The 15,036-nt window shown below is 37.4% G+C and overlaps 2 protein-coding genes across 2 annotated transcripts; one reads left to right on the plus strand and one right to left on the minus strand.

Annotated features, from left to right (window-relative positions):
* The first annotated feature begins 518 nt into the window (after positions 1 to 518).
* chn (charlatan) lies at positions 519 to 8,567 on the plus strand. Its single transcript, XM_066400717.1, has 4 exons — positions 519 to 1,144; positions 2,707 to 4,230; positions 5,752 to 5,952; positions 6,321 to 8,567. Exons 2-4 carry the CDS (start codon positions 2,744 to 2,746, stop codon positions 7,576 to 7,578), a joined length of 2,946 nt encoding a protein of 981 aa, XP_066256814.1. The 5' UTR covers positions 519 to 1,144; positions 2,707 to 2,743; the 3' UTR covers positions 7,579 to 8,567.
* Positions 8,568 to 9,616: 1,049 nt separating this feature from the next.
* RpI12 (RNA polymerase I subunit RpI12) lies at positions 9,617 to 10,182 on the minus strand. Its single transcript, XM_066400732.1, has 2 exons — positions 9,955 to 10,182; positions 9,617 to 9,898 (listed from the first exon to the last, which is right to left on the minus strand). Exons 1-2 carry the CDS (start codon positions 10,073 to 10,075, stop codon positions 9,657 to 9,659), a joined length of 363 nt encoding a protein of 120 aa, XP_066256829.1. The 5' UTR covers positions 10,076 to 10,182; the 3' UTR covers positions 9,617 to 9,656.
* Positions 10,183 to 15,036: the final 4,854 nt, after the last annotated feature.

A 15,036-nucleotide genomic window follows, 5' to 3' on the forward strand; every position in this document is an offset into this window, starting at 1 on the left:
AAAACCACTTATTCCAGCACTCACACAAGCATTAATAAAAATCATTGATAGATTGTAAGATCACATAGTTCTCTGATTCTCTGTATTTAGACTCAATTTAAGATTTCGCGCAACTTTAACTTTGTTCAAACAGGTAAGAAAACCAATTCCGCATCATCAGAAAGAGTCAGAAATATGTGCAAGGAGTCTTAATTGATATACTGCGGATATTTTTACGGCCTGGGACCGGTTTTCCACTCTATTGGAACAGACCTATTATCCACTGATCATAGAGTGTATCAAAATATAGGTATAATCGAGGTAAGTATTAAATTTTATAATCTTATTCCTTATCTTAATTTCATTTATAATATTTTCTGATGATTCCCAGGAAATGCATCTCAGTGGAAATGTCTTCAAGCGTAATACTTTCGGAGGAAAATTTGAAATAATATTTCATCAAACTCGAAAACCTGCAGTTAGTGCAATTTCTTTAGTTTAGTAAAGGAATTTCGACGAGGCGTCATTAGAACGTTCCACTGCGATAACCGTTCTATGAATTTTGTACATGTTAAGGGGGCCATTCTTAATAATAATTATCAGATACAGTTATGATTTTGTGTTTCTTTAAATTAAATTTACACCGAGAATACGTTTTAGACAGTCCTCGTAGAAAGTGGGGGAGTCAAGTTGGGGGCGCAATCGACCCCGGACGCCCCTGCATGTGCAGAAGAAGCCGCGCCACCGCATCGGGGATGGCTGCAGGGCGGCAAGCAGGCGATGCGGGGTGGGGGTGGGGGGGGCCAGCCACCCCATCGGGTCGCGGGCAACGGGTGCCGCAGTATTGGGTGGGTCAGACAACGCAACGATCCTGTACAGGGCCACACGGCCCTGCATACACCCCCAAACGCACCCTTCACGCATCTAAAATAATCGATTTTCGCTAATTGCGCCCCCCCCGAACAATTTTTATGTGTAATTAGTGCTGTGTACTTAGAGTGCATCGTTTCAATCCTAAAACTTCATATTGCAATATGATTTCCATTTGGAAACTGATTTTTCAGTTCTACGCTTCAAGGCTGGAATGCAAGGGTGGATCATAGTCCGGGGCGATAAGAGCTGTTTTCGCCTCTTGGTTGACAATCGAGATAAATCGTACATGCACGTAAGTTCGGAATAATGTATTTCATTCACTTTAGTACAGGAGCAAGAGACATTTACTCGTTATAGATTCATGTCAGCATAAAAATGACAACAGCGCAACTGTCATTTTGACGGAAACAAAGCTCAATTGGTTTAAAAAATGTTACTACCGTCAAATAGATATTTTCCGCTAATCATCAATGAAATTCTATAATGCCTATTATTTTTATGCTCATGATTCGTCATTAAAATTCTGCTAAGGTTGAAAAACATATGTATACACATCTACAGGGTGCATATCAATTGCATCTGGAGATATTTTAGAAAATTAACTTTTTGTTTAAAAATTTTATTTCTTCATGACTTTATTTTAAAAATACATTTCTGGGTAATTGACACTTCATCATTACCGCTTTTGGCTCTCTATCACGTGATGCTATCATTTTTTATTAAAGTCCGAATCTTCGTTTTTCTGCAACCATCATAAACTTTTTTTTTAATGTGCTCCTGGATTTTCTGAATTGAATTCTAAACCTCCTTTTTATTTTAATTTCAGTGATGCATAACACAGAATAGAATAGAACAGAATTTTATTGCTTATTAAGTAAAATTTTGATGCGTGTGTTGATTTGCGCTATTACGGTCCTGTTTATAACTGTAGGTATTCTTAATATTTTTACTATTTGGCATCGTGCCTGATTAAAATTTTTAAGAAATTTAGGTTTTATTATTAATTTTATTAAATAATGAATAAAACAGACAACTTTTTTTACATGCTGTTCATTCTTATGTGCGACACCTTGTATATTCTGCCAAAAGAATTGGTAAAGTATGACAACAAAGTGTTTCATAGGGGATTTATTGCCTTCAGTTTGGCTTATATTTTGGCATATACAGTGTTACGTATTCAGTTAACTGCGGAAAGTTTCAAGCAATTTTTCCGAGATCGCAATACACATATGTATAAACAAACACGTTGGAAGAACACGCTAATAATTTAAACTCCTGGAAACTATCCGGACAATATAGGAATGTTCTGTTTTTATTTTTATAAATGTAAGAAATAATTGATATTTCTCACAAATTAATAAATCTATAAAAAGACCCAATAACATGTACTCTTTTTTTTTGCAGTCTCATAGAAACACGTTTGATTATATGTACATGATAGACCATAAAAGCGGGGCCGTAATTACTTTTTTTTTTTTAATCAATACCTTAACATGTTTTTTTTAATTGTGTAATGGAACGGTTATGGCTGCTTTATCGCACTGCCAGCTGTTCGATTACTGTTGTGGTTATTTCTTCTCTGTGATGTTGATTATTGACACGCCCCTATACAAGTTTACAAGAACATTCCCGAGAATTCTCTGATAATTTTGCGTGAATTTCTGAATTTTGCGTATTCGAACTAATTTAATATCATACTGGAAGTGTCTCGCTAATGTTGCAGTTCCGACCAAGTAAATTCAAATTCAACGGAAAATTCGGTTCACATTCTCATCAAATTTAAATGAATCTTTGAGCTCTCTGTATAATGTAGAATTTTTCACATCCTTATCGAATATTTTACTCTTATTTTAGGAACCATTCTCAGCTTTGCCTCTTTTGACTGAAAACTATGGAGGTAGCAATGCCAATGACAGGCAGTGCCATTGATTGCTACGAAGACATGTTCAAGGAAATCACAAGGAAGCTCTATGGAGAAGATGGTATTCCCGACCTCTCCACGACCGAAAGAATACCTTCCACCGGAACCGATAGAGGTTTAACACCTATCGACTATGAAGTGGATGCTCCTATATTAAAACACGAGGATCATTTGACGGCGTTCGGGTTGGCCGCTCTCATGCAGAATGGATTTCCAACGACAGGAATTTTGAACACCACTTTTCCCTCTCATAAAGGGACTACTATGGGTTTGGCCTTAACCACTTCTCCCTTGCTGGAAGACAAGTGGTTGAACAGTGAAGAATCTTTGCAGTGGACTCAGTCGAAGATTGCTACCTACAACCCCGCGCAGAAGTTGTTCAGATGTTCTGACTGTGAATCTGTGGGCTATCTCAATAGAGTGGCGGAACATTGGTTGGGCACTCACTCAAATTTAAGGGCATTTCACTGTCCCCAATGCTCATATGAGAGTGCTTGGGCGAGGTGTGTGCGCATACACTTAGGGCGTCAGCACAATATTAATATTGAAGAGTCTTGCGACGCCTTGACCAAAGACAATCCTGTGCTTCAAGATATAATAAAATTCTTACAGAGGTTGAAAAATAAACTGGACAGTGGCGGAGGTTCTAGTACAAATAAGGCAGCCTCTACTAGCATGGTGTCTACAGACGAATATCAAAGTATCACTGGGTCTAGTTCAGTACAAGGTAGCATAACTCCAACTACTACTAGTCTGTCAACGAACACTTCAGAAGCTTCAGCTGTGTCAAATAAACGGTACAGCTGCACATACTGTCCCTATGCCACCGATCGACGAGATCTTTTTACCCGGCATGAAAACATCCATAGGGAAGAAAAGCCATTTCAGTGCTACGTATGTCAGAAACAGTTCAATAGAGCTGACCACGTAAAGAAGCACTTCTTGAGAATGCACAGGGACCATCCGTATGATTTGAATCGCATTAGGCGTCATCCCCCTAAAAACGCTTCAGGAATGAGCTACTATCAAAAGTACAACTCAGCATCAGCGGTAGTGCAGCCGGATGCTCTGAGCACCTTATCCACCATTAGTTCATTAGCAATACCTGGTTTCAACGGATTATCCAGAAACCCCTCGTCAGTGCCAGGCATTCGTCAATCGGATGTGAAAGTTCTAAGCAAGCCTGCAACTATTACATCAAAAACTGGCAAAAAGAAAGGTGAGAAGAGGTTCACATGTTGCTATTGCTCATGGTCAGGAGTGGACAATTGGTGTCTAAAACGTCATATGAACACCCATCTCAAGCCTTTTGTTTGCGGGCTTTGCGACTATAAGGCGGCGAGGTCGGAGAGGTTGGCTACTCACGTCTTAAAAGTTCACAACAAGAGAGCGTGTGCCAAATGCAGCTTTCTGGCTGATGATCTTGCGCAGCTAACGTTACACCAACAAGAACATCAGTAAGTATATAGAGTATCTTTGGATTATGGTCAATTCGCATTTGAAATGCCTATGCTCTTTGTAAACAAAAAAACAGATCCGATTGAGGTGTGGTTTCCGGTTTCTCGTACTGCCATTGGTGGTTGAGAATATAAAGTCTATTGCCGCCGTTGTTTATGTCACCGTGGCACAGCAACACCACATTGCTTAATCGCGCAGTACGGACTGAACCAACTCGAGTTTAATATTTCAAGAATTTCTAGCGTCCAGTATTATTTGCATTTTAACTGGCCTTATCTTTCGTAACGGACAATGACAGTGGACAACATATAATATTATACTCGCTTTTTATAGGCATTATTTCCGGGGAGAGTTGGTCCCTCGCCTGCAGCTCGGAACGTAAATGTCTCGCTTAGGGAATGAATGGCTATCATAAAAAGCTCGTATAATAATATACTATTAATTAATGGTAGATATGAGAGCATCATAATAAAAGATAATTATTAGGTAATAACAAAACCATTTTATTTCTTTTATAAGTTTTTTATTTGACGGATTATGCTCAATATGTGCTTGTATTTTTTTAGTATAAAAATTTTTAAATGTTAATTCATAAAGGTAAAGAAAATATGATTTTATTCTTTTTTTTAGGCTCTTTCCACACAATAGTGAGTTGGACAAGACATTTATCTTTTTTTCATAGATCTATTTATTTTCTCGTCACGTGTGATAGGCTATTGAATTCAAGAAATCAAACAGGAAGCAAATTTGGCAAAAATTCGCATAGAAGTTGGTTATGAACGCGCAAAATTGAAACGTTAGGTCTCAAATCTAATTATATCATTTCGTCGAACCATACCATTCAGTATAGTACTTTTTCGGATATCTGAAAAACTACTGGAAATTTTCTTAATTCTATAAGTGCATTTAGATGGATTCCCTGTACAGGGTGTCCCAAATTTGTCAAATCCTAAAATCACTGATTTTACAATCACGTCTTTAGGTTTTTGTGTAATTGTATAGGAATTTACATCACGGCTTCACCGTTTCATTATAGTTTAGGTAACAAGTTAAACGGCGCCTTCACCATTTTTTACCTTTACCATTTTAATATAGCTGAACCGTAATAAAAACGTGCACGACAAGGAATCGTTAAATTCAGTTTCCTCAACTTCCATTTCTATTGGGATATTTACTCAAAACGGCAGCCCGATGCGCCGAGGGAATCAACGTGCCTTTGAAGTTCAGTCGGTAGAGCGATAGCCCGGAAACCTAATGGTCAGTGCATCAAACCCAATCAAAAACGATGGACTTTTTCTTTAATTGCTGTTCCCGATTCCAATAAACTCCTTGCTTTTTATTACTGCATTTCACACGCTAAACAACCATCTAATGATTAATATTAAATTTAAAAAATTACGAAATCAATGTTTCATTGTATTTGCAAGTATCTGAAAAAGATGCTAGATATCTATCTACACATTAGAGTAAAGACATCTGGTATCTATTTTATAGAATTGTCTAATATGCTAATATTTCAGCCCCTTGGAATCAAGAAATAGAGCCCTAACGGGTATATCTGCAACTAGTTCATCAGCCAGTAACATTGTTAGTACCTCAGCGAGTACTAACATTCTAAGAACTAATGGTTTCAACAGCGGTTCTTCTACCCCTACCGCCACTATTACTTCTTCAAATAGTACAAACAACAATACGAACAGTAGCACCTCTTCTATATCCAGGTAAACTGTTAGATCATTATTGCCACTCGGCATGAAGAATAGGGAGAATTTCGTTTACCACCAGTTTTACATTTAAAATCAGGTATTTCATTATTAAGTAAAAACTATAATTATAGTAAGACACTGACAGAATCTGTCAATGTCTACAGACATTGACAGAAATTATATCCTGATACCGTTTCTGTAGATGTCTAAGAGTAAAAAATTCTTAAAAGTCGTTGCAAAAATCTAGCATTTGATGATTGACTATTATTTTAATACAGCAATCTGGGATTAAAAAATACTCGTACTCGTGCCTTTTTAGTCCCAGATGCATTCATGCATATTTTCCTAAGAAGTACTTCTTATCTTACATATGATTATTTCAGCCAATCTCAAAACCTAACAATCAAAAATTCGGACCTCTCGGTTGCGGCGGCCCAAATACTGCAACACAATCGTTTTCTTCAAAATGAAGTAAAGTCTTGGAAGTGCCAAGTCCCCAAACAACATGGAGCAGCTCGTCTGTTTAATTACATGGAGGCAAACGACAGTTCTGATCAAGAGGCTGAGTCTCAGTCAAGGACAAACGCCGCTGAGGATATGAGCAGGGTAAATTTAAATCACAGGATCCAATCGGATTTTCTTGAGGCGGGAGGTGTGGAAGTCGGCCATCCAGAAGCAGAAGAAGAAGCTGGAGGAGAAGAAACGGAGCTTCCCTTGTTCGTCTGCCAGACGTGCGGGTGCGAATTTGAGGATGATTTGTCATTGGAGACGCATCAATACACGCATCGCCACGTCACCGCATCTCCCGCCAAAAGTGAGGATATCAAAGAAAATGTTGATCCTTCAAAGAAATATTCTTGTAAATTATGTGATGCCTCTTTTGAGAACCAGAGCAACATTATTACGCATATGGCAGTGCACACGAACTTGATCGCTAAGCCAGTAGTGCTACCCTCACCACTGAGCAACTGCAAGCGTAGCAGAAAACAAACCAAACCCAAGAAAGTGGTGATTCCTTATTGGGATTGCGATGAGGTGGAAGTTTTGAGACACTTGAATGGGAAACTTAGAAAATGGAAGGGGTATTTGACATCTGATGGCTCTGCTGGCATTAGCAAGCTCGTCGATAAGTACATGGCGCAATTGGTCACGCGACGAGGGTTGACGTGTAAAATTTGCAGACAGCCGGGTATTAGTCGCTACCATACTAAAATATCTCTCGCTTTGCACTATTATTGGAAGCATTCGAGAAAGAGGTTCTTCTGCGAACACTGCAACATGCATTTTAAGCATAGGTACCAGACTATCTTGCACTCCAGCAGAGTTCATACAGAGAAGAGCCAGCCGTTGCCTCCCCCCACTCCACCTCAAAATAACAAGATCAACGTGATAAGCAATCTCACGGTGGCATTGCCTCATCAACTGAAGGATGCCACTCATGTTGCTTTGGAAAATGTCGCTGCCACCGATATCACATCGTTTACGAATTTTTTTAATGGATCCCATAGTGTCACTGTACCTGATGCTAATCTGTCAAATGCCCATAAATTGGGGATGTCATTTTTTGACCACTCATTCATTCAAAATAATGTCGTCAATACTCATATGCCCATTATTATACCCACGTTTCAGCCCAATTAGGTATTGAAAAAGTGATGGGTGTTTCTGAAACAAATTCGCCTATATTGATTATTGGATATTTTAAAAATCGATCTGCCCTCTTAGCTCCAACCAATATTCGCCAAATTAACAGCAGTTTGACAGGATTCATATTCAGGCAGCTTCATTCATTCCGGAGCGTCCACCCTATAGCTTATATTGCGAATTTTTAAACTAAAAAATTGATTTTTTTGTGATGTACTTATCTAATGATGGTTGTTTACTATCTTCTGTTTAAGCGGAAGTAATGTCACCTTTACTATTAGTTCAATTTAACTACACGTCATCCGAAACGGGTCAAGGTATTTTTTATTTCAAAAATTGAGGGAACTATTTAGGGGGAACCGTCTTTTAGAAACACCCAGTAAATACAGATACACTTAGTTTTTGGTTGTCTATCAATTTCCTTATTAAAAGGAATTGAAACGAATTTAAATTTACTACCTATTACAAAATGTTTTTGTGCAGTGAGCTCGACACCAAAAAAAATCGATCAAAAAGTGACCTTCCAAAACTGTTTGCATAAAATATTTCTGTAGGACGGTAGTGTTGCCGAATGTTTAAAATATATTTTATTATTGTAGCATACTAAAGGCGTAGTTGAATGTTCGGTGATGCAAGAGATACCATAGTTTTTATAAAAACAATTATTATACGGAAATATAGACCTTAAGTCGGAATTGACCTAATAATTGAGGGAATTATTAGGTTCTCCAGTGCAATATGTTTAGTTTTCATTGTTAGCTGTTCCTTATCGTTATTTTCTCTAGTTAAGAGTATTATTATTGGTAGCTTTCCGAGAAATGATCTAACTTGAATAGTACAAATGAAACATCATATTGATTCTCTTCAAAGCGGTGCATTTAAATGTTATATTGTTTGCTATTTTTGTTAATCCTTCTTTGGCTGTCATTAATCTATGCGTTTCCGTATTTATTAAAAATAAACGCCACCAGTATATGTAAATGTGACCTACTTCATAGCTTATTTATTCTCATATTCCCTTAATAAAAATCCAATTATCGAGGGTGATCGTTAAAAAATATCCCAAGTAGCAATTCAAATATCAGATGCATGCCATGCGTAAATTCGTCTGTTATCTATTATCTATGTTAGATGTTTCATGGTAATAGTACCTAAATAACTTAACCAAATCCTTATGTTTATAGTTCACCGCTTACTGCCAGGTTTTCTTAATGATCACCCGTTACATATTTACGTATTTGGGTGTTTCTTCATATATCAATTTATCGTCCTGGGTAAAACGGGCTGCTCCACCATAACCTCCATATTCCTCGTTAATGTTTCATTGTCTAGACTTAATATACCCATATAATCTATGTAAAAGATTAGTCAATCCCTAAATTGGTTTAATTAACAATGCACTATCTGACTCATTAGGAGATGACCATCCAAAAAAGCCTTCTAAGTTAGGTCATGGTCATCAAATGAATCAAATTGGTAATAATCACGTAGGGAGCCATAAGCTTGATTCTACAAATAAGCAAAATACCAAATGTCATCAGCTATAATTCAAAGGCTGTAGCTGATAGACACTCAAAACAGAAGTTTCATTTAGGAATTGAGTTGTCAGTATACCTGGAATCGGTGGTAACTATGAGACAAATGTTAGAAGACAACCTGCATAGGTAGTAAAAGGGTTCCTCTTTCGAAAGTAATGAAAATTTCCATCCATGAATCTTCGAGTGATATTTAAAAATGTGCTTCAATATTATTTATGTTGTGTTCCATTTTACCTGAAATACATACAATGAAGTATTTTTGCAGGACAAAAGAATTTCCCAGTGGCACAGGGGCTTAAAATTTCACTTATTGACTATGGTACAAATTTATTTTTAAATTTTAATAAATAAATTATCATTATGTATACAGGATGTAATATATTATTTAGGAGATATTTCAGGGGGCAATAGTCTTTGCAAAATAATAAACAAAATGCCAATCGACCCATGGTCAAAAACGGACCATTTTTGATAAGTTTCACATTACCACCCTGTTTCATATTGGCATGGACGTTCATTTTTTTACTATTAAGTAAATTACGAATTCTCACTCTCTTTAAATTTACATTTAGTACAAGTATAAAATACTGTCTGCCCTTCATCTGCAGACCTAAGCTGCAACGTTGCATAAAACATTTTTTCATTGCCACATTTGGGACATTTTCTTTCCACAACTGGTCCATCTTCCTTACTGTCTCGGTCTATTTGTTGTCCTAACATAGTTGATCGTGAGTTGAAAGGTATTGTATAGTGAACTGTTGAATTTCTATCAATTAGAACTGAAATAGTGCTCAGTTGTACTACTTAATTTGTATGAATTAAAGATATGCCTTACTATCAGGGACAAAAACTTTGGAACATGTATAACATGTCACGTCTCCAGTATCTCTAAGGGGAGGCAAAATTGAGCCACAGTCACAGCAGAATCCTGCCACTTTTTGAAAAGTTTTGGACATTTTTAACTGAGGATTTTCCTTAAGAGAATAACGTTTAGAGAATAAAATTTAAAATTTTTAAAATAAGTAGGAATTTAAAATTTAAGGTTAGGTTAACATGACACACGTTTATATATATTGGCTGCGTTCAGTAGAGTTAACAGCGGTGAATCCGTTGTGTTTGATTGTACTAAATGACACACTATGCTTAAAGTACCTTTTTAAATTGGAGCTGACGTCATTCTCGCTACGAATTTTAAACAGCAATACGATGGATGGGGAAGTTGTACGATACCTCTGCTGAACGTGACCAATCAGTATTGGTAACTTGAAGGATGGAATAGCATGGAAAGACGGAATGCATGATCGCCTATCCGTAATGTTTTGGGCAGGGATTGGAAGATGATACAAACGTTAAAAAAGATTCCATTATCCCCGATGACGTATAATAAATTCGATAACTCGGAAGTTGTGTCGTCAACAAAACTGACGAAGCAATGAAAGTCTTTCATGGTTTCATTCATAGCAATTAAAAGTGGACGCATAAATGGTTGACGAATTTAAATCTGAGCTGATAACTATAAAGGAGGAAAATTAATCCTAGAACGGGCCAAAACTCTAAAAGGGTGCTCGAAAAAAATGGTTGTGTTACGGCTAATCTTCTGGAGGGATGCAAATTTTTTATCCGACGTTTCATCATAGAACAACTATCATCAATTTGATCTATTTTTGCATAAATGCATAAAACATGATTTCGAAATTAAACTGTGAGGAATGCAGTTCAGTATTAATTATTTTTTTAATAAGAGATAAAACATATAATTGAACCATAAATTATGATATAGCTGTGCAGTAAAAAACAGAATTGCCTACTCCTGACAACGAATGAAATGACAACTTTAATGGAAAACAACGTCAATTGTTAACGATCTCTGTGCAACCAGAAATGGTCCCTCATTCGTTTGATTGAAGGTAAAAATTGGCTTTTCAAATTCATCAAAAAACATCAGGACCGTATTTGAAAAAATTAAAATGATGCTGGTGCATGTGTCGTCAACAACGAAACATTTGATTAAGTAGTTTTTAAAGTGAATTAAAGTTGCTGCGATAAGGTTCTTCATTATCTTGAATATTGACGCCACAAAAAAATAAAATAAAATATCTAAATAAGTTAAAAATTAAAAATCTGTTTCAATATTTCTGAGTGTAATTTTGTTGGCCCTTAAATTTATATATATTTTTTTCCATTTAAGCGAATCTGTATCTCCTGCTATTTCCTAAATCCCCACACTGACCCTCCTTATATTGGACATAGCGTATACGTAATGGTTTACTTTTAAATGGTCATTGACTGAACAGCATCTTTCTAATTACGCCGATTTCGCCTTCCAATATCAACAAAATAAGCCATAAAAACCGCAATTTTCCACATATAGAGCCCATGAGGTTTCTTATTGTATATCCCATTTCGACCACACGTTCGCGATCATAAATGCGACAGGCCGGACGTCTTGGTTCTTATGACTTTCACCGTTCTCTGATAAAACATCCCTGCTGTTGCTAATGGCGGCCACAAATCCATATAATATGAAACTCTCGTTATTTGTATCATATAAAAAAATACATAATTACCGAAAAAACTAATAATAGAAAGAATGTAGTTTGGTGCAGGGCCGGCTTTCGCAAGTCTGGTGCCCTGAGCGAAATTTTTAATCACCGCTCTCTTACCCTCCAATAAACCGCCGACCTTCCTGGTTTGTCACCCAACGTCGCCTTCCAATGAGGCCGATACTGGGTAGGTACTATAGGTACCTACTTACTTACGCTAATATATGCTCAGCACTCTCGTAACTGTACAAAATTACGATGGCATAGTTATTTACCTCACAAGTTCTGTAGTAGTCTTGTTGCAGCACGAGTTTTTCACACGAGGCAGTCAGGTACCGAATCAGGAAAGTGCCAACGAGTACTGAAACAGTCCCTAGTGGGAGCCCCCTCATATAACTAGTCACGTAACTAGTTAGGAAATACACCGTTTTGTATAACTGGTTGAATTTTGCGCAACAAGTGAAGCGAGGTCCCGCAATATGTACCTAGTTCTTCAGAATGACATTTCCTAAGCAGATTCCTACAAGGTTTTTTTCTAATTTCGCTGTACAAGGAAGTTATGAAAGGAAATGCATAGATTTGAATATGTTCAGGTGACTCCCGGTACCTATAGAACTAGCAGCATTTGTAATGCAGCCATTGTAATGACTGGTTCTCATGGTTAACTCAATTGCGAAATTACCTGCTTCCATTGCATAACTAGTTATGAAATGAAACCCGTTTATTCACGGTTTTAGCTTATGAAAAGGGCCACTTTGAGAAAACGACTGTTTTTTGCCCTCACCTGTAAATTTTTCCAAATCCTAAGTGGACTTCCTTTGTCTTTTTAGTAAAAGAACTGATAAGGGGTCAGTATGACTGAAAGTACGTGTCCACTTGGAGTCTGACTGAATCCCTAAAAATGACTCAGCGAGATCGACTAGTGAGAACGCGACTATAGAACGTCTTTCAACAACTTTTTCTAAATTTACTGACTGGTGTGAAGTCCATTGTGCTTCACTCTATGCCCGCACTGTAAATACCCTTTGACAGTAACTTGTAACTTACCTACACACTATCGCAACAATTATTATAACCGTCAATTCATTCTGGTCTGGGTAAATTGCTGAATTCTGCCGGTCGTTACTTCTAATAAAACACAATGTTTCTCATTGTAGTCATTTCCATTATTTTAAAGAGAGATAAAATTAATCACCGCTTTTCACCGTGCGCAATTATTTACTCCTAGACAAGACAGCTCGCTGCGATTAATCACTATCTCGACTCTGATAAATTCACGTAAGAAGTTCTTAAGAGTAAACAATCGCGAAACTCGGAGGATGGATTAGGGATGACTATTAATCTTGCTATGCCTCATAGAGATAGAGAACTTCATTTATGAGAGATCATTTTAATGTATCTTTACAGCTGTGATTGTTTAGAGGACACGCCGTCAGCTTATCACCTTAAGTCGAGTAGGCGCACGCTGAGCGAGATCAGGAACAACGCAGAAGAAGGTAATTATTATGAAAATGCTAATGAGTCTCACGCTGAAAGAAATGGCTTGTCGGTGTCATCTTTTCTTGTTCCCATTTATCAAAAACCTGGATATCTTAATAGGTTTTTGCCTACCTGGTTAGTAATATTAATGGTCGCAGATGAGCATGAGACCATGTTGTGAGAGTGTTAGATTAATTCACTAGCCGGAGGCAGAGTGCTTATGGAATATTACTTTGCCAACGTATAGGAAAGCTTAAAATTGATATAAATCAGTAATTGCTGCCATGGGGCACTTAAGATATCCTCTTAGGCAACATTTTATTTTGAACCAAAAATCTTCATGTCAGAATGAGGAACCTAAATTAACGCCCAAAACATCGCCTATTTCTGCTCACATTTTCGCAAAAAAATATAAAATTCTCTATTAAATAAAGTGGTTTTTCCCTATCACCGTGCAGAAAAGACAACTTCGATCATCACCCTAGCCGAAAACATCATTTCCAGCCATACAGAGAGAAAATACCTTGACGTTAACTTGACAGTGACAGTGACACATGAACGCAGCCCGTCATTTACGGGATTATAGTCGGAAGTATGCGAGCTATTTCTATTTTAAAACCTCCACCCAGTGACAGTGACAGTGACTGAATGATGACATGCAGGGGGATGAAAATATAATTTTCATCGTTTTGGTGGTGTTCTGATGGTACACGGACTCTAAGAAAGCTCAAGAGATCCAGCTATTGCTAAACGTGCGTTTCTGATGAAAAATACGGTCGTCGAAATCTGCAAGAGGGTTCCCAGTACCACTATCAAATGTACAAATATGCCAATCGGGAACTACAACAGGAAACTCCATTATTTTAGGTACACAGGTGAACATGAAGTCATACAATGCGACTTGCATTTCATACACTCTGGCTAACGGCACTGATTAAAATGATTTTCATCGCTCATTTAACGCCCACTGTCCAGCATTGCCTAGCCGAAATAGAGTCTGACCCCGCTCATTCGGAGAGGATTTATTCGCTAAAATTTCGGATTTTTGCGGAGGTCAATATGACGTAAAAACGGGCTGGTATCGCGAAATAATCTGCGTTTCTGAACATTGAAGCAACGAGCCTTAAATTGCCTCAAAGATGCTTTAAATCGGGTTCTCCGTGTTTGAGAAATAAAAGGATGCAAGAAAATTGCACGGTGCAACCTTTTTTTATCTGCCATAAACTCTTCCACAGAGCAGTTTGCCCTCGGATGAAGCAATCTCCGTCCCTAAAATTACTGGTAGGATTATTTAGGATTTTAGGCATAATTTTATATCGTAGAAAGAGGAAACCTTGTGGAATAATTTACTCAATTATAAGCGAGAAGGTACGAACAATGTACAGTGGAACACATGACTTATGGCGAATAACCAAAAGCAGTGCTCGCTCGTTTTTCACTGGGTCTAGTGATTTATGGAACGCGCCGGGTCACTAATGACGTAAATTTTTCACGACCGCCTGAAATATGATGCGGTCTGCGGATTCCGAGAGACCCATGTCTGTAATTCGACGTGATTTAGGGGCAGAGGTGACAATTTCGTTATTTTTGCCAAGTTTGCTGCATTTTATTGTAATGACAATATTACAGCATTCGATTTAACCAATTTTAAACGCCGTTTCAATAATCCCAATGAAAGTAATTTATGTTTTTTCATAATTTACGTGAATGAATGTTTCATTCATCTTTTAAAGTTGGCATTGCGTCAATGTAACTCTCATGAACCAATCACTATCGCATTACGCGGTAATCTGCACGGGTGCAATTTCAAATAATTATTATCGGTTAATTACACTCGTGCAGATGATCAATCGCTCTATGGTAACGAACTCAAATATTTCGATTTTATGACTGTG

Source organism: Euwallacea similis, chromosome 21, assembly GCF_039881205.1.
Source record: "Euwallacea similis isolate ESF13 chromosome 21, ESF131.1, whole genome shotgun sequence".
Classification (NCBI taxonomy): Eukaryota; Metazoa; Arthropoda; class Insecta; order Coleoptera; family Curculionidae; genus Euwallacea; species Euwallacea similis.